At 39.9% G+C, this 19,979-nt stretch overlaps 1 protein-coding gene across 6 annotated transcripts; it reads right to left on the bottom strand.

Moving 5' to 3' along the window:
* Positions 1–3,337: 3,337 nt before the first annotated feature.
* mier3 (mesoderm induction early response 1, family member 3) lies at positions 3,338–19,979 on the bottom strand. Of its 6 annotated transcripts, none has more exons than XM_012960384.3 (15): positions 19,871–19,975; positions 17,337–17,487; positions 15,804–15,954; positions 14,894–14,953; positions 14,220–14,365; positions 13,192–13,326; positions 12,864–12,984; positions 12,122–12,207; positions 11,958–12,030; positions 11,594–11,730; positions 11,185–11,266; positions 10,904–10,998; positions 10,163–10,290; positions 9,716–9,861; positions 3,338–9,051 (listed from the first exon to the last, which is right to left on the bottom strand). In XM_012960384.3, exons 5-15 carry the CDS (start codon positions 14,316–14,318, stop codon positions 8,597–8,599), a joined length of 1,557 nt encoding a protein of 518 aa, XP_012815838.1. In that variant the 5' UTR covers positions 14,319–14,365; positions 14,894–14,953; positions 15,804–15,954; positions 17,337–17,487; positions 19,871–19,975; the 3' UTR covers positions 3,338–8,596. The 6 variants fall into 6 exon arrangements, with proteins under 6 accessions (XP_012815838.1, XP_012815849.1, XP_012815843.1 ...); XM_012960395.3 differs by having other exon boundaries at positions 17,463–17,487; XM_012960389.3 differs by lacking the exon at positions 15,804–15,954.

The raw sequence follows: 19,979 nt of genomic DNA, 5'->3' as shown, positions 1-19,979 counted from the left end.
CAACCTTTTTAACCATGAGCAACATTTAAATATAAAAAAAATTGAGGAGTAACACTCCTGCATGAAAAACATTTCTAGGGGTTGACTGATAAGGGCTGTGATTGGTTATTTGGTAGCCCCTATGTGAAGTGACAGCCTACAGGAGGCTCTGTTTGGCAGTATGTATGTATGTATATCTTTATTTATAAAGCGCTACTTATGTACGCAGTGCTGTACAGTAGAATACATTAATACAAATGGGGTTATTAAGATAATAATAGATAAATACAAAGTATAACAATAAATACAGATAAATACAGCAGCAATAAGTTAAGAGTCGAGGACACAAGAGGAAGGAGGTCCCTGCCCCGTAGAGCTTACAATCTATATGGGAGGGGTAACTAACAGACACAAATAGGCAAATATAAGTGCTAGGCAAATATAAGTGCTAGGCAAATATAAGTACAACTGGTTTTTATGCAACAAAACTTGCCACCAAGTCAGAAACTCAAAAATAAGCAGCTGCTTTGAGGCCCCTGGGAGCAACATCCAAGGGGTTGGGGAGCAATATGTTGCTTGTTGGCCACTAATTACATAATTAATAAAAACTAAATGGTAGAAGAGACCAATAGACACTGTATATGCAAAACATACAGTCGGTGCTTCCCACCCCATAGCACAGTATTTCATTAAAACATAGAATGTAAGTAAAGAATATGGCTAGAAATGCTGTCGTTTATATAGTGTACAAACAGGAGCGTACGCATACAATTCTCATAGCACCGGCTTTGCCCAACAAAACCTGGTACTCAGACCTGGTCAGTATGTCAACCTGCAAACTGTGAACTCTGCCACTTCATCCGGATTAATTCACCCGGGTACCTCTAAAATACCAAATTACTCAGGAACCTGACAGGTATCTTCTTTTTCAACCACCACTGGAACATGATGCCAGCCTTAATGGGTGAGGTGCAGTGTCCAGCACAAGCACAATACAGGGTCAAGCAACCCCAAAGGAACACTCCGTTATGATTCATGTCTTAAAGGAACAGTAACACCAAAAAATGAAAGAGCTTTAAAGTAATAAAAATGTAATGCATTGTTGCCCTGCCCTGGTAAAACTGGTGTGTTTGCTACAGTAACACTACTATAATTTATATGATAAGCTGCTGTGTGGCCCCGGGGCAGCCATTCAAGCTGGAAAAAAGGAGAAAAGGCACAGGTTACATAGCAGATAACAGACAAGTTCTGTAGAATACAATAGTGTTTTATCTGTTATCTGCTATGTGCCTGTGCCTTTTCTCCTTAGAATGGCTGCCTCCATGGCTACATAGCAGCTTATTTATTTAAACTATAGTAGACTTTCTGAAGTAAACACACAACTTTTATCAGTGCAGGGCAGCAGCACATTATGTTTTAGTTACTTTTATACATTTTCATTTTTTGGTGTTACTGTTCCTTTAAAGGTCCGAGCGATATTCAAATCACTTTCTCGCTAGACAGAGATCAGTGGGTAACCCAGTTTAGATACAATCCAAAAAATTGACGACAGCAAAGTGTATCAGCCATCAAGGAGTCATGCACAGGCATGCTGACATCAATGAACCGAGGCTAATCCTGGAACAGACAGAAAAGAACACACTAGCTAATAGAAAGGGTCAAGTCTGTATTGCCAAGTGAGTCTAGTGGACAAATAATGCTGCCCCCAGGTGGATCTCATTGCTTTGAGATACAATCAAAAAGTCCATCAGAGGGATCCTCTTGCCATCCTTCCATACCCTTCTATCCTAATTTATATTTATACTCCTCTCACTTTCCTGCCAAGAATCTTTAAGTGAAGTAATGGAAAGAACAATCTTGCCAGCCTCCATACTGTTTCTGACTTGTTGTGCATGACTGGGACAAGAAAGCCATTCTGGCTAAGGGGTTGCCTACAATGACATCAAGGAAGTCTGACTTCATAAAGATTTATCCATCAGGTCTAGAGGACATTCATTACATGGTGTGAAGGCCATCTCTCAAGGTTTGATGAAGTTAATGTGCAATGTTTTCTCTATGAAGGACAAGAATTCTTGCCCAACATTGATTCCGAATTCCACCTGTGCCCTTTTTGTGCATAATTTTGACCCACGTAAGTTGAATGTAATTAGAATGCTCAGGGGTCCTACACCAAGACCAACTGAAACATCTACAAGACTGACTCATTTGTCCTGTCGTTCCAGATGGCTCCTAGAAGAAGTGTTTAAGGCAATAATTGCCAGGTTGATAAGTATTATCATTCTAAGGGCACTTGTGCAATATTCTTACTTCTGACAAACACATTTTCAAGGTGGCCAAGGTGACCAGCTGAAATATTTTGACCGGACTGTGTGGAGAGTGCCGACTCTCTAGGCTGTGCACCAAGTAATAATTCTCTGGAGGAGGTAAGGGTGTGCTAGTGTAAATATTTTTCGAACTGGTCAAGGATACCTGCTTCAAGCAGCTGTAAGGGGTCCTCACCATCCTTGTGGTCCCCAATCTAGACAAAAAAATGGGAATTTTCTTTTTCATTGGTGTACACAGCTTCCCTCCCAGAATGCTCGAGTCCACTTAACATAATTATTTAATTCTTGTTGCCACTGCAGTGCTTGCAGCCTTCAGAAGTAGTGTTCTTCTTAGGGGCTCTCCATGAGTTATGTACCAGTGCAAGGGATTCTGTATTTCTGGGTTTCTGCTTAACGTGTCACACGTTTACTAGCAACGGCCAATGAGGCTAAATCAGTCAGCATATAGGGGGCTAAGCAAGATTAAGGTGAAGGTGAAAAAGTCTCCAGTGAGTGACTAAAGACATACATTTCTTTTGGAGATGAATTCAGTTTAGTCAGGCCATTTTTTTTTTTTTTTTTTTTTTATTCCCATGGCTCTCGTTCAGTATGGTAGGAATAGGAGGAAACAAAGATTTGCACTCAAGCTCAGAATTATAGGCCTTTGTGTCATCAGTGGTTGTTTGAAGGTCTCTAATAAAGACAATTCATAATAACTTCCAGGAAAATAAGTCTCAATGAGCCTGGTTTTACGAAGGACAGAACATTCCAAACACATTTTCTTGTGTTATATGTGATCTACTGAAGGTTTTGCCAAAGCTTTTGATACAGTGACAGAAATGTTTGCTTCTTGGTGGTACCAATTGTACATGGATAAAGTTGAATAAACTAGACTCTTAAGTGGTTCTTTTTTGGGTCCACTTTATTTCACCCGTTCATTAGTAACTTTGAGAAGAGCGTTCACAGCAATATTCTTGCGTTGGCCATTCAGCAGCACAATTAAATCTATCCAGGACACCAGGGCAGTATACAATAAGACAAGATACTCAGGAGTCTAATTTACTCACAGGAGGAAATGTTTTCCAGACTTTTATTGCTGGAACTGTACACCAGATATTAAAATACAACAAAAATACAAAATAATGTTAAAGAAAAATAATCGGTGCTTATGTACAAATATTAAAACCAATGAACTGTGACATCGAGCCTTTAATCTTAAAGGTCCTAGCGATTGCCACCAATATTCCTCAGGGTCGTAAAGGTTTTATTCTGAATCTGGAAAAAAAGGACTGGTGATATACAAGAGGAATATTCAGACTGTTTATCAAACAATACACAGTAATATTTCCCCCCCCCCCCTCCCCACTTTTAAAAAGTTAACTTTCAATAAATCAAAACCAGTCTAAACGCAGTTTCATTTATAGGTCTTAGAAAAAATAGAATATTCAGATTTCTTGTACATATGCTTGGTCAATATATAGCAGGCCCTCTAGAATTAAAGGGGCAATACATTCCCATGAACTCTAGGCTTACAATGGATTGGTTTACTAGAAACATGAAATGGTTCAGGTTCACTGCCATGTGACACAGAGAGAGACGCGGACAAACACAGAAAAATATTAAGAAGACATTGCACAAGTGTTCACCTAGTTGTACAAACTTTAGCATTTCTTCAGTAACGTTATGTATATCCTTCAAGTAAATTTAGCACTTAAGATCAAATCATACTTAAAGTGGGAGTGGCTTAAAGACGGCTACATCCACTGGGATGTCCAACCAGCATTCTATTAGCTGCTGTACAAAAAATACCCTCCTCTCCCCAAAAGTGTTAATCCAATAGCAGCCTTAAGGTCCCAATATCGGTCCCCTTGGCAGCAAATCGGGCCGTGTATGGGCACTACCGACCGACATCTGGCCTGAAAATCGGCCAGATATCGATCGTGCAGGTTAAAAAAATCTAGTCGGATCGGGGACCGCATCAGCTCGTTGATGTGGTCCCTGGACCGACTTTGCCTATACCCACCATAATAATTTGATCGTTTGGCCCCAGGGCCAAACAACTGAAATAGCCTGGATTCTACCGATATTGCCCACCCGTAGGTGGATATCGGGAGAAGATTCGCTCGCTTGGCGACATCGTATGGTAAGGTGTATGGGCACCTTTAGGCACGTTGGTTGGACACCCAGGCGAAGCGACGGTCTTTGCTTACTAAAGACGACTGCCGGATACTCTCTGAACAAGATGTCACCGTTTTAATTTGGATACGACATATTTGCAACAATGACTTTCCATCTGAAGAGACATGAAAACCAAATGTCGTTTCCTCTTTCACCATTAAAAAGTATAGCGCTTCCCAACATGACATTAACACAGGAAGCGAACACACAGGAATTACACGTTTTAAAACTAATTACGAATAGCGGAATTCCATAATACTAAGACTCTCCAACTAGGAAATGTAGTCGCTTTAACCCATTTACTGTGTCTCCACCATTGCGCCAAGGCCAGAAGTCGTGTCTGTCGTTCTTGGAACTAAGGTACTGACGGTTACATCACAATCATCGTTAAATATTACACTCAAACACAGCAAGCATTCCCATTCAGCCTTAATTATTGGGAACAAGGCTCGTTCTGAATAGATCTCGTTGGCCTATAATCAGTGCTCTTTGACGCACAATATTGCTCTAGGCACAGCACCGAAAGAAACAAGATCCCCGGCAGACTCCTTGGAAACAAACAGCTCTATGGAAAAAATATATTTATATAAAAATCTAGCTTTTTTTTTATTTTTTTGGTTTGTCCGCATGAAAAATACTGAAGAAAAAGAATTGTTTCCCAGAGGAATTGTGCTTTTATATATATATTAAAGAGTTCAAAGGCAAGAGATTCTTCACGTTTGCAGGACTTTTCATGCCGACTCTAAAAAAAAAAAAACCCTATTTTTTTTTTGTTTTTAAACTCCTTTGCTTGCCAAATAGGACCACAATACTGATTAACATAAAAGAAGCGGAATTTACTACGTATTGGCTTAACAGTTAATGCAGTCGCTAGCTGCGCAAGTCCCACGTGACAGCACGGAGGCCAATCCCAAAACCACATCTTTTAAACAGAAAGCCCAGCTTTTTTCGAAGGTTTCAAACAAAAAGAAACCCAGAGAAACAATAAATAGCTATTTTACATGGGTACAGTTAATAGTGGTACACGTTTGTGTCACGGTCGGCATGCACAAAAATGTAACTATACACGGCAGAAAATCTGAAAACAATTTTACAGAAATAGATATCTAAGAGAAAGTAGAATTTACACATATTTACACAATTTCTTGCAAATTATTGCCTCAAAAGTATTGGAGGTAAATATTCTATGCTAGAGCACTCGGAACCTTCACTAAAAACAGTGCTTTGTAAGTAGGCGCTAGACTGTCCAGTAGCAAGATGACTATGATGGATCTAGGCGGGATCTTCGACAGGTTATCTGCTAAAGATCCTAAAATGATCCAACAACTCAAAGTGGTATCAACGCTGACTGCTGTTTGAGTAAGACTACATGAAACGCAACATTGGCAAGGTCTTACCACCTCTCTGGATCAACTTCCACTACGTTCTGGCCTAGAACCCATTCCAAAGCCTTGCTAGACTGGCAGGAGGGATTGATATAGAAATAAAATAAATGACGGGTAACTTGGGACATTATTTTAAAGCACAGCCTGCTAGCGCGACTCCGTTAGCTAACCTGAAGAACCATTTCCTAACATTTGGTTAAAAAGACACAACAAAAACACCACCGCTGCAAATTTTTCTGTACAATGGATGACAGATGGGAAACGTGAGGCAGTTTCTTTGTGTGTTACTGAAAGTCTAGCAATGCATAGATAAACTGATCAGCTGAATATTACTGCGTTAGCCTTAGCAAATGATCACACTGGAATTGGTATACAGGTATGGGACCGTTATCTGGAAACCAGTTATCCAGAAAGCTCCAAATTACGGGAAGGATCTACCAATAGACTCCATTTTAATCAAATGATTCAAGTTTTTAAAAATGATTTCCTTTTTCTCCGTAATAATAAAAATGGTACCTTGTACTTGATCCCAATTAAGACATAATTAAACCCAATAGGATTGTTTTGCCACCAATAAGGATTAACGTTGAAATAATTTTTTTAGTACACTTAAAAAGGTATGGAGTTACAAAGATCACTGGAAACCCCCAAGCCCTGAGCATTCTGGATTACAGGTCCCATACCTGTACAAGCAGTTAGTCATTATCATCTTTATACACAGTCACCCTAAACCCAGAATTCAATAGCGAGTGCAGCAAAGCTAGGAACAAAACCCAACGCATGCTGGATTAGCCAGAAAGAAAAGCAAGTTTGGTTATCTAGGAAAAAAAAAACAACTTGGGGTGAAAGAGAAGTTATCTTGGGAGCTCAATGGGGTGGGAAACTATACAGGCATTCAGTCTTCTCTAGAATCTGCTGCTGTGTAAACGTAAAAAAAAAATTCTTCAATGCTCTAAGAACCCAAAGCAACAGTCACACAGGACTGATGTTAATGCATTTCACAGTAAACTTAATAAATACCCTCCCCTTTCAAATCTACACGTTCTACACAAAGGGGTTATGTGCCGCACGTAGCCCTACAGCTCGCCAAGCGCCGGCCTTCAGGATCCCGCCATGCTGTTGATAGCCAGGGCCACTTGTGTGACATCCCTCTTCTACACACTCCTAGCACAAACCCGACGCACAAACCTTTGCAACAAATGAAACATGGATGTACACTGATGTAGTATCACTTCTACACATCTATATATTCTTTTGTATCAGTGCTGAAGCTTATGTTAACGAAAAGTAAACATAAGCCACTAAAATAAACCTATTCTGAGATGGAAAACCGCTACCAACAGCATCGAAGGGGTTAACCATTTACTGGCAAAAGGGACCGCAAAAAAATGGTTTGAAAGGCAAAGTGACAAGCAATGTGAGACTCTTTGGCAGAGGTAGCACAACAGATATGTGCCTAGTTTTAAGGTCACGTATGCACTAAACCTAAGATGTGCACACACACACGCACCGGCGCTAAAGCCTCATGGAGAGGCCTGCAATGTATTGGAGAGCAATGACCAAGTATAAGATGTTCAAGGTCATACGTTCTTAATCATTATTATATATAATGCTGCATCAGTATGGAATATGTTAGATCGTACTAAAGGGGGAAGGAGCGACGCCAACCTTTCCATGTCTGCAGAAAAACCTGTTTCTGCTCATTCCTGGGAGCTATCTGTCCTGCTACACAACGTAAAACCATTCAAATGATAGGTAATGTATATTTGTTATGTAAACTTAGTGGTAAATCCTTAAAAGGCAGCCGGCTGAGCTCTCGGACGCTGTCGGCCGCCTCAGGGAAAGGTTAAGATACACAGATTAGTGTGTAATTTATTTTACAATCGTCCAAGTTTTACCAAATCTCATAACTGAAAATACAATAAAATATTACAAAAAAAGAAAAACTCTCTGCCCATTTTACTCAAGTGCACAACATATGCATCCCGGCAGCAAGAAAATCCGACAGAGAGCCCTGCCCTGTAAACTGCAAAGCAATCCGAGCTCAGGCTTTCCTTTATATGATGCAGATAGCGCCCACGCTGGCTTTGATATGACCAGCTCCCCCAATGGCTCTGGTTAAGTACCACTACCAAGGCCAAACTGTAAAGAAATCTACATGTATGCACAGTTGAGACTGTAAAATCCTGGCCCTGGATTCAAGGAAAGGGAAATAAAATAAACACACGGTTGAAATTGGAAAATGCCAGTCCCGCATTAAAAAAAAAAAAGAAAAAGAAATGCTACATTTAGCAGAGATCGGAATTGGTACCTGTAAACATTGATTTTTTTTTTTTTCCACAGAACCCATTGCTGTAAAAAGGTAGCTTGGAGCAGAAGAAGCCAATACATTTGATACAGAACCTCTGTGCTGGTTTTTCAAATGGGGACCCAATATCTACAGAATTTAACAAAAATAGAAGCATTAAGCTGCACCCCCTCCCCCCATTCCCCTCAATAGTAATCTATATTCCCGACTCTGCTGAGCATAGTCTGTTGCCACATAAATGGACCGAAAATGAAGTTCTTGACAAAAATCAAGATTATAGTTCTTTACATACAAAGACATCACTGATGTCATAGGAAAAAAAGAAAAAAAAATAAAGTTCAAACTTCCAGTGAAAGACTAGGCAAACCCGAAGTTTTGATCAGATTTACTGCAACTCCATAGTCAGTGTTTATATATATATTTTTTGGAGACGGTCGCTGAAATTATTCCGACTGAAGGGCCGTGTGGTGTAGTGTGTGTGAATTTAGAAAACTATTTGTCTCATTTGTGGATAAACTGCTTAAGTCTGCCATGGATACAGCCATTTTGGCACTGGTGATGTGGTGTGTATGGTTTTCAAAGTCTACACCAAGGTTATTTACAGAAACATCACTGATGTAGGATTCTGGAACAGAGATTCCCATTTTTATTCTTTTCGCTGGCCTCTCTGGTTCCTCGCTGCATAAGCTCAAGGTGTTGACCTCAGAGGGATAAAATCCAGTCTCGAAAATATTAAAACAATCACTTTCCCCGTTGCCGGGCAAGGTGAGCAAGTCTTCTGTTCCAACTGGCACGTGATTGACCGGGACTCGGGGTAAAGCATCCAAAACAGGGAAGCCTTCGTTTAAGCAGTTCACTTCTCCAGAATTGCATACTGTCGCTACGCTGTTGGTCAGTGCTGCAAGACATAAGAAAGCATTAAATGTATAAAGAAGCCACACTGGAAAGATCATACGTTCGTCCCCCCAGCTCACATCTACCATGGAAAATATGGATTGGATATGATAGTTTTGAGATTTAGACAACTGTCGGACGGCTTAGAGCTTTTGAGTATAATTTCAACATTAAATAGAGCAAAATTTAAGGACAATTATGACTAGTTTATAAGTCGACACAATGGAGGTTACGTGAGACTATAAGGGATAATTAAACAAACATGATTTTTGATATTTGTGCCCCTAAATGTATATATAATTCCAAGAAAGCTTTTGTTGGATGGAGTCTGGCTGCCAGAATGCATCCCTCAAGTCAGATTTAGTCATGGTTTGAAAAAATAATGGAACATGATAAACATGACATTTGCCAACTGAGAACACACGGCTGTCATAAGGGAATGCTGCTTCTTCCATCTGACGACATAAAAACTGATGGCATCTGAAAGACATCATTCTCATTGAAATACACTGACTGTCGGAAGGAGATGCAGGAACAAAACCACACAATCTGATCTGGCTTCTACAAAAAAAGTCTTGTGCTGTTGCATAAGATAAGATAAAATCAGACAAAATTTGATCAAAATCTCCTGTGGAATTTAGCAAGGGGTTGTGTATTTCTCATCTCACCTGTCAGGTCATTAGCAGTAATCGAGTTCAGTATATTAAGCTGCGAGTCAGGAAGTGGATCTGTTCGACTGTGGCAGGTTAAGGCTGACGAGTTCCCTACGGCTCCAAGAACCTCTGCTTCATCCACCAAACGATCCATATAATCACTAAAATAATAAAAAAAAAAAAAAAAAATAAAAAAAAAAATGTAGCAGGTCAAAGTTCATAAAAACAAATCTTTTTGGTTACTTGAGTTTTGTTTTATTCCAACCAATAACATTTCTTTTCTTATTTGTGCAGTTTTGAATCAAATGTTGTATGATGCAGTTATGTGTCGTGTTATGCCATTTTTTTGTGGCTCAATAAAGTCCATGCCCTGATACAATAATCAGAACCTCTGGATAATAATTTATAATGGCATTTTGTATATCAAATGGATGGAGCGGGAATAAAACCAGTGGTACTTACGTCACTCCAGGGTGATGATTGTATCTCTTCTTCCCAAATTTAGTTCGCTGAGCAAAATAGTCATATCTTTCTGATTTTTTCCACATGTAATAAAAGGCCACACATTCAGCAACCGTCCGAGACTTAACCTGAAATTCAGAAAACCATAAAAATAAAGTCCATCTGAGCACGGGCAATAATTTAGCTAGTAAGTGGTTGGTTGCAGATGCTAGCTAAATCATTGTCAGTTCTATACCCCTATAACCCTCGGTATAGTACTGCACTTAACAGACTGGCCACACAGGTGGATTCAGCACAATGAATGAGTTAGTATCTTATCAGCCTACATATAGGGGGCCTAAAAAGGGCCTTTGCAAATTACTTCTGAATAGGAATTGTTGGAGATTCTGTCTCTCCACAGAAGCAGCTGTCTGCTGAAGGGACTGTATAAGAACCCTATATAATTCATGGGTGGGTAGAATGGCTCGATCGGCCCAATTTGACCCACCACTTGGGCAACCAATTATGCAGAAAGGAGCAGGAAACAGGATCATTGTTAAACTGGTATTTCAGTACCTGCTATGCTGTTCTATGTAACCGCCCAGGATACAAGTACCGCTTTCTTTAAAAAGTAATGAATGGTGTAAGGACAATAGGGTGCCATGTGCTACCATCCACAAAGCTGGCTGGCAAAGCTGGAAGCCAAAATTTGCAGCACAGAAATCTTGGAATCTGGAAATATTGCAATAATAAGAGGTTTACCTCATTTTTTTGTATCAGGTGAAAGTCCTTTCCATGTGTCATGAGTGCATGCTCGAAATTACTACATTCCTCTTCAGTCCAAAGTGTGGTCTCATCTATAAATTTAAAGACTCGTTATTAAAAGTAAATAACTGTGTTAAGGGGATCGTTTTACTTAAAGGTTGGAAACCACTTCAGCACTTAAACATATTTTCACAGTACCAAGTATACAAAGCTAGATAGACAAAATAAGCTATTGGGGGGACACCGATTTTTACAGCAGGTAATAACACTTAACGTACCTTGTGCTGCTTTTCTACTGCTGTTGTATCGCTCCAACGCCTCCTTTATATTGTACTGACATTTGAAGAGTTCATGCAATGCCTACAAAGAAAAAGGTGAGTGAAGATTCATGTGATACGTTAATATCGACTAAATCTTTACTGCCCAGTAACAATCATTATTGTGACAGGTAACAGGCGGCCTTTGTAGGTATGGCAAGGAATTATGGATAACAGCTATCCCAAGGTGACACATAAGCAACTGCACTTATAATTTGTAATTTATATTTGTAATTGTATTTATAATTATTGTGCCCTTGCACAACTGGGGGGCAATTTAGTGCAATGTGCAAGTTAAGACAAAGCAGTATTATCTACAACGGACTGACTAGCATGAGTACTGTTACCTATATGAATAAAGTTAACGCACCTGTTCATTGTCTCTCAGCAGAACCCCGCCAGCCTCTTTCTCATTAGCAGCTCTTGATATATCACTTAGATACTCCTTCACTTTGTTTTCCGGAAGAACATCTGGCCTCCAGAGCAGATGATCCTCATGTTCATAGTCTAATGTTATCAGAAAAACAAACATTTATACAATACCTGTGTGTGTAGACTTGCCCAATGCCGGGCCAGGTTCTCCAAGAGAAGGTTATATAGGCAAACCCGACATGAGAGAATTCAGTCATAACAAATGCACTAAATACAGTATAAAAAAAAGCCCATGGATATAGTTCCAAGAAGCACATTATTTTTAAATTGGAGATCATGGGCACAGCAGGTCACAGACTTACCAGTGCAGTCCGGCAAGCATTTTCCCTGAAACGGTGGAATTTCTGCTTGATGAAGTGGCCCAAGCATGATCTCCTGAGGACGAAAGAAAAAGAATATTATAGGAAATGCTTATTCATTTAGGATTTGAACATAAAATTAAATAACTATAAACAAGCACACTTGCCTTTCTGAGGTCCTCTGATGAATTCCCAAAGTCTGTTTCCAAATCCTCACTCTCTGATTCTTTATCACCATCATAGGTAGTGTTAGCTTTAATGAGAGAGAAGCATGCTTAGCAGGATAAAAAGCTGCTGCAACAGGAGCGTCTGAGGCAGGGTAATATTCAAATTACTATTACATTAAGGTATGGGATCTATTATATGGAATGCTTTGGGATCTGGGATTTTCCTGATAAAATATTTCTGTATTTTGGATCACCTTACCTTAAGTCTGTTAAAACTATTTAAGCATTAAATAAACCTAATAGGATGGTATTGCCGCCAATATGGGTTCATGCAGCTTAGTTACCAGCAAGTACAAGGTACTGTATTATCATTACTGAGAAAAACTGTCATTTTGGGAACAAACCAAGGAACTACTGGCAAGAAGCTGATGCACTTACCCTACTGGCCACCCAAGCCTGTCACTGCCAACACGAATAAGGATACTATTCAAGTCTGGGCCTAAATCTATAACTAAGCCTTTGTCATTGCGGCTTTTCATTTTATTTATTAAAGAAACTACAAACATTCCATAAACCTAAAGTTTAAACAAAATGCAAAAAATGTAAATATTAAGGTTATATTAGCTCAACCGGACTTTGAGTGGAACTACGCTCTGGGCTTTATTCTTACAGGAGTTAAGTACTTTATTTACAATTATCTGTGAAACAGGACATTGTAACATTGTATTTGTGGGCTACTTACATCTTAAAGGACGTGGAAAGAAGTCTCTTGCTTCGTGTGATGTAACGGATGGTGTTAAGTCATCAGCAGAAGACTGCGTTTCTTCATCATCGCCTGACAAAAGGTCTTTTGCTATTTCCTCCTACACAAAGTGGATTATTGCAATTTTAGAGAGGGAAAAAAAGCAGCAGGGGATTGCCCTTTACTTACAGATAGGCTTCAACAGCAAAGTGTTGGGGGTGTTGCTTATATCATATACACAGTCAGATCTTTATTAGGTATATAATGGCAAGGGATAAAGCATGGCTTAATGGAACACAAAATGGTACATGTAGTTTAGGGTACTTACTTTGTCTAAAGTCATATCTGGCAGATCATCAGCAAGTTCACTTGGGGAACTGCCTGCACTTGAAACAGCAGTTACTGGATCTGGATCTTCATATACATAAATTGCTAGCAAGTCTTCCAGGGGCATGTTTCCTTCCTGTGAAAATACAGTTTCCAATTGTTTTAAAGCACTATTGTGTAAGATGGAAAAGAACAAAGTTAAACCTACAAATACCCATTACTATGTTAAAGGAGCATGACTGTAAACTCTAAGGGGCACATTTACTAAGCAATTTTCTAGATAAGTTAGAGATTTATGAATGGGTTTTTGCCAGAACTCGATTTTTTCATTATTGTTCCCTGAAAAATTTGAAAATAACTCCCATAATTCATTAGTGTTTAGTTAACTTTTTTTTTTTGTAAAAGAAAATTCAGCAGGTTTGATCAGTCGAGTACCATTGAGTCCTATGGAGGCTTAGAATAGTCAGTGACAGCCTGTCCTTGACACATTTTCATGGATAAATTAATGCCCTCATTGTTTTCAGTTTCACCCAGGTTCAAGGGAAACGTAATTCCCTCATTGTTTTCAGTTTCACCCAGTTTCAAGGGGAACATAATCCCCTTATTGTTTTCAGTTTCACACTTTTCAAGGGGAAGTTAAACCAATCACTTTTCAGTTTCACCCAGTTTCAAGTGAAATATAAATCTGCACCAATACCAGAGTTACAATCAATTAAAATAAACCCCATCCATAAGACCTAGCATATGCTAATCAGGATTTGGTTCAGCCAGGACGGCAGAACCCTGTAGAAAACGGCAGAATCCTGGCTGAATACCAAACCGAAGACTAGATTTGTGCATCCCTACTAAACAGACCCTTCTGTTAGAGCAGAAACCTCCTCTTGAACAAGTTTCTAATAATAAATGAGTTGCTAAGACTGTACAGAGCTCCAGACAATATGAATGATGTTTGTTTTTGAGTGCTTTCGTTTGATACACAAAGTAGGAAAGGATAGACAGGCTAACAGGTTAGATATTCTGGACAAGCACCTTTTCTAAGTCTTCAATTTCAGATGCAAAATGTTTGCCACCTTCCTTCATTTCTTCCTCTTCGAGAGTTCTTTCATCATCATAGTCATGTACCAACATTTCAGCAGTAGGGTCAAAGTCATGATCCTCAGAAGACAACGAGCCGACTGCAAAATAAAACAGCAACATCTTACAAAACCCATCATGATCCTTACGATAGAGATTTACTAATGTGCTAGAAATGTACCATGCAAATATCCACCAATGCAATATTTGGCTCCAGAAAGCAGCCGATTCAGGAAAGCAATGAATACACATAAAATGGACAAGTTACTTTAGAATAGAAGGAGGGCTCACAGAGCACAGACATAGGTATCATTTGTAGGTGTTGGGCAAGTAAAGCAGTTGGGTATAATAAGTTTTCATTATGCTCTGGCCAACCCATGAAATTGCCATTGGAACTATGGATTGATCCTGAGGCCAAAATAAAATGAAGTTTGCCTTTCCTTGCAGTGGAGGAGTTAGTTTTGCCTGGCTGAAGTCACACAACTGAAGTATTAAACAAAAACCGTCAGAACATTGCTGAAATCTAATGGAAGCATCACGGCCTTCAGTTCCTTACAGCACCAGCCTCACTTAAGCACTCGTAAAACAAGAGGGAAAAAAAACAAAAAAACAAGTGTGTCACAAATTACCTTTACTTTCTCTTTGTCATTCTGATTGCATATTTCATTGTGAAATGCTTCAGTAGTTATCTATTTCAGAAAAAAATTGAAATAAAACAGTATTTTCGAGACTCAGATGATGTTTCTAACAACTGGATATGACTGCACCCTACTCTGCCTTCCACTGGAAACTCCATTCTTCCATGCACACAAACCCTCATACGACAGGGCAGGGGAGATAAGGGGAAACATCCTATGCTAGCAAGTGCCAGAATGTACAGCATGCAGGGGTTCTCATGTACATGCAAAACCATGTCAGCATTTATTGTATGTCTATTGCAGATTTGGTGTAACTATAAGGACACACATACACTGTGTGTGGGGGGGGTACTGAAATTGGATTCTATACATGCCAAAGCTCAGCCATAATATTTAAAGACAATTACTCAGTTTGGACTCTGTCTTTACAACATTCTGACAAATTTTTAATTCCCATGAAATTATTATTTAAAAAAAATAAAAAAAACAGCCAAAACATATTCCTTGTTCTTATATAAACAGACACCTAGCTGAGTAGGACTGGTGCTATTCAATGCCTACATTGCATTCAAACCTAGATACATTAGCAGCAAGGCACAGAAGTCTAGCCTAGGGTGGCAGAAATCAAAGGACTCTCCTTTTATCGTCAAAGGGTAGTTCACCTTTAATTAACATTTAGTATGACGTAGGCAATGCTTGAGAATTTTCAAAAAACTATTGTATTACTTATAGAACAGCCCTGATTCAATAACATACACAATAGGCTCCCTCCTGTTTCTGATTACATATGGCCAAAAATAACGATCTCCATATCTGACTTTGACCATGATACTGTGCAGCTGATCTAGCTCCATACATATGATAATGAAAGTACACAAGAACATTTTAAAATAAAAAATACCTTCTATTGTTGTATTAAAAGCTGTAGATACACATTTTTTTGCAGAAAATGAACTTTCCATGGTATAGTGGCTTTATAAATTCCTTCTGTATATAGCAGTCTTGTAACTTTTGATAGTGTGAGCCAGAGTTGCACTAACTTGCCCAGCTTTCTGAAAATGACAGCATGAATAATGTATTCCAAGTTGTAATGTAACATGGAGAGGCGTATGAATAAATGTATCTATGTTAGTAATACTAGTTAACAAGAGCTTTGAACCATATTAAGCTATACAAATACTGGTCCAGTACTAGATGGAAATATAGGTAAGGGCTCGGGGGGCTCCTGCGTCACAGCCCCAAATGGCCTACTAAGCCCTTTAAACACATTGCTATACCCTTATAATATATTAAATGGATAGACCTAAGTAGATAAAAGGAGTACACCAATAATTCTAAACCAATCCACAGTACTGATATCTGGACTTGAACAAGTCTAAGGTTGCTTATCTCTGTCTTTACAAAGCCAATAACTATAGCAGATCATTATTCACAAAGCTTGTGCTGAACATTAAGAAACATTAATAACCAGTCTGTCTTATTAATATCTGAATACTAAATAATGTTGCAATGTGCTACTTCTGGTTCCTTATATTGATCATTACAGTATATAAATACTGATGCCTGGCTCTTCAGAATGAATATTTGATGAAATGGGAAGTTCTAGATCTTTATCTTTCTGAATTAAATTCTGGCATGCATCTTAACCATCTTACCATTAAGGCTGGTTACATTGACAAATTAAAAATCTTAGAGAAGACATGTAACTAGCGACTGGCATGATAAGTCTCTCTAATGGCCAAGAATAAAAGGACAAGAAAAGCCTGAGTCACCAGGGGAGGGGTGTGTTGCAGTTTGTTAAGACACCCCACCTAGTGACTGCTTATCTCTTACCCTTCTTTAAAAAGTGTACCAGTCCAAGGTGGCTTAGTGGAGGGTGGGCCACCACCAGCTGCCTAGGCATCCCTTGCACCATAATCAGACCTTGAGGCATGGCACAAGCACAGTATATTACGTAAGAGTTCTGTACTGTCCATACCACAAGTCTGAAAAGGCCTATGAAGCTGAGGAAATGAAGGCCTGACGTGCAGCAAACCTCCATAGGTTGATGCACTGTCAAAAGAAGAGCAGGTTGTCGCAGAGATAAGCAATAATTTCTGGGAAATGCCTAACAAATTGTCAGCCAGTGTGGCTTTCCTTGTCCCATAAAGGTCAACAAGTACTCACCACCTTAAAAAATACTAAGTGCCCAAACCTGTTGCCAATGAGGGCTGGTAAATGCACTTGTATGCTTTTAGGGTTTCAGGACAATGGAAAATTCCCTACCATCAAATTCACCTAGCAGAAAAGTAGCCAAAGACGCACCCTATACAATGAGCCATATAAACAGTGATCAGTATAGGGTACAATTTAGAGTGAGATTTAGCATGATCACCTCTAAAATAAAACAAGCAGGCGTTGCAAATATATTTGGTTAACATAGTATGTTCCCCACCACTATCATTAAATGAACTCCAAAAACAGCTTTGACAATGTAGAGTTCTAATTGGTCGATTTTCCAGGCTGGATCTAAGGTCTCAGAAAGTGTAGCACACAGCAGACGGCAAGAAACAGGACAAACCTGGGCTCGAACTTCCAAAGGACGCCTGGACGAAAGAAAAAACAGAAGAAAAAAAACATTAATGACAGGGCTGAAAAACAAAATCCTAATTAAGCAATCAGTATCAGCAGTTATAGGGGTACCTCACCAGCAGATTTGTTAGGGAAAGGCATCCCACTAGCAACGAGAAGATGCAATGATACACCCATGCTATGTGTACAGCGACTGGCCTTTCTACTCCACTATAGGCAAGGGCCCATCTACAGGCACAACATTTAAATCAAGGTTCATTGATAATTGGCTTTGGAATGTGTAATCCAGGGCAGTCTGACAGGCAACCCACAGGGTGCACCTTCCCAGGCCCTGCCAATCACTTCCCTATTCACCATGTTTACAATACACAAGAACTAAATTTATCCTGGAAAAGATTTCCTTATAAACATTGCTTATGCCATCAGTCACTTAACTTATTGACACTTGGGCTACTAAATAATAACAAACCCCTATTGTAACTATATTAGGTGTCACTTTGGAGTTCCACCACCTGCATAAAAAACACTGCAAGAGTAACATATAAAGCAATCAATAACAGATACAAGAGGTGAAGAGAGCCCTGCCCAAAAGAGAACTTATGACACAGGTACGGGACCCATTATCCAGAATGCTCGGGACATGGTGTTTTCCCGATAAGGGGTCTTTACGTAATTCGGATCTCCTACCTAAAGTCTGCTAAAAACATTATTTAAACAGTAATTAAACCCCATAGGATTGTTTTGCCTCCAATAAGGATTAATTATATCTTAGTTGGGATGAAGTACAGGTACTGTTTTATTATTACAGAGAAAAGGGAATCATTTAACCATTAAATAAACCCAATAGGGCTGTTCTGCCCCCAATAAGGGGTAATTATATCTTAGTTGGGATCAAGTACAGGTACTGTTTTATTATTACAGAGAAAAGGGAATCATTTAACCATTAAATAAACCAAATAGGACTGTTCTGCCCCCAGTAAGGGGTAATTATATCTTAGTTGGGATCAAGTACAGGTACTGTTTTATTATTACAGAGAAAAGGGAATCATTTAACCATTAAATAAACCCAACAGGGCTGTTCTGCCCCCAATAAGGGGTAATTATATCTTAGTTGGGATCAAGTACAGGTACTGTTTAATTATTACAGAGAAAAGGGAAATCAATTTTAAAAATGTGAATTATTTGATTAAAATTGAGTCTATGGGAGATGGGTTTTCCGTAATTTGGAGCTTTCTGGATAATGGGTTTTCAGATAAAGGGTCCGATACCTGTATCCTAGTCTATGTATCTTGCTTCAAGGGATAATAGCACTAGTGTGACCAACATCACTTCACAGGGGTAACATGAACAGAATACCACTACTGAGCATATTTTAAATATATATTTACAGGTTTTCCTCTACTGCTAAACAACAATTGCCAGTCAATATCTGGAGCCCAACAAGAACTGTTTGCAGATTGGACCCATGAAAGGATTTGGCTAATGTAGGTTACACAGCGATCCGGCTGCTTGTCATCGAATGATAACGTATAATGAAGTATTGTCTATAAAGCACCAACGTATTTAGCAGCGCTATACAGTAGAACATGGCTGGTTCTGTACTGATCCCACATATAATGCCTAAGCCAGGAATGTACAAGCTCAGGGGCAGCAGGCTGATGCTGAACTGCACATCCCAGCAGGGGGACAGTGACAGGTTAAAGTAGAAGGGGCCAGGGGGCATCTCAGTGGGACTAGTGTCCTGAGGGGGATGAGTTATGAGAAAGGGAGCTTCGGGATATCCAAAGTGCGACCCTCCAGCTGTTGTTGAAGTGGGCTGCCGGAGGGCTGCTGAGAGCAGCACTTTATATTCAGGCCTCAGTATGGACTTGCCTGAGCAGTACAACTACCATACATAAAAATAACCCAACACCAAACGGGGCCATAAGATGCCCATAAGATGCTGGAGCCCAAGGCAAGTGCTTTCTCTGCCCTGTGCGCTTTGACCAGTCCCCCCTCCCGTCAGTCGCTGCAATTTGAAAGTTATAGTCGGGCGATAAGCGGAGGGCCGCAGGCTGGACACTGCTATTCCAGTATATACGGCACAGTGGAACAGCTGTGGGGGAAGCAGCAGGGCGCTACTAACACCAAGCCGAGCCTCGGACTCCAGCAGCACCGGAAGCCCCCACAGCCAGCCGCCGCCTCTCGCACTTCCCCGCCCCGCTGCCCAGTCTTTGCGCCTACACTCACTCTTCCCGGCCTTCGTTTAGCCATTTCGCCCCCCAGCTATACATATCGGCAAAGTTCCAGACCAAATTCAAAATAAGCTAAGCACTCGAAAGGTTTCGGAGCCGGGATTTCCCGTACAAATCAGCCCATCTCCCAACCCCCCTAGCTCGGCCCGGTTTTACTTCTTACCTCCGCCATATTGGTACCTCTTGACGAGCGAGTTGCAACTGCGCCAAGTCCCCGGATGGAGAAATTCAGCCAATCAGAGAACGCCTAGACAGAGGGGGACCTATGACCA

Source organism: Xenopus tropicalis, chromosome 1 (genome assembly GCF_000004195.4).
Source record: "Xenopus tropicalis strain Nigerian chromosome 1, UCB_Xtro_10.0, whole genome shotgun sequence".
NCBI lineage: Eukaryota > Metazoa > Chordata > Amphibia > Anura > Pipidae > Xenopus > Xenopus tropicalis.
This window is presented reverse-complemented; position numbering and strand designations above follow the sequence as displayed.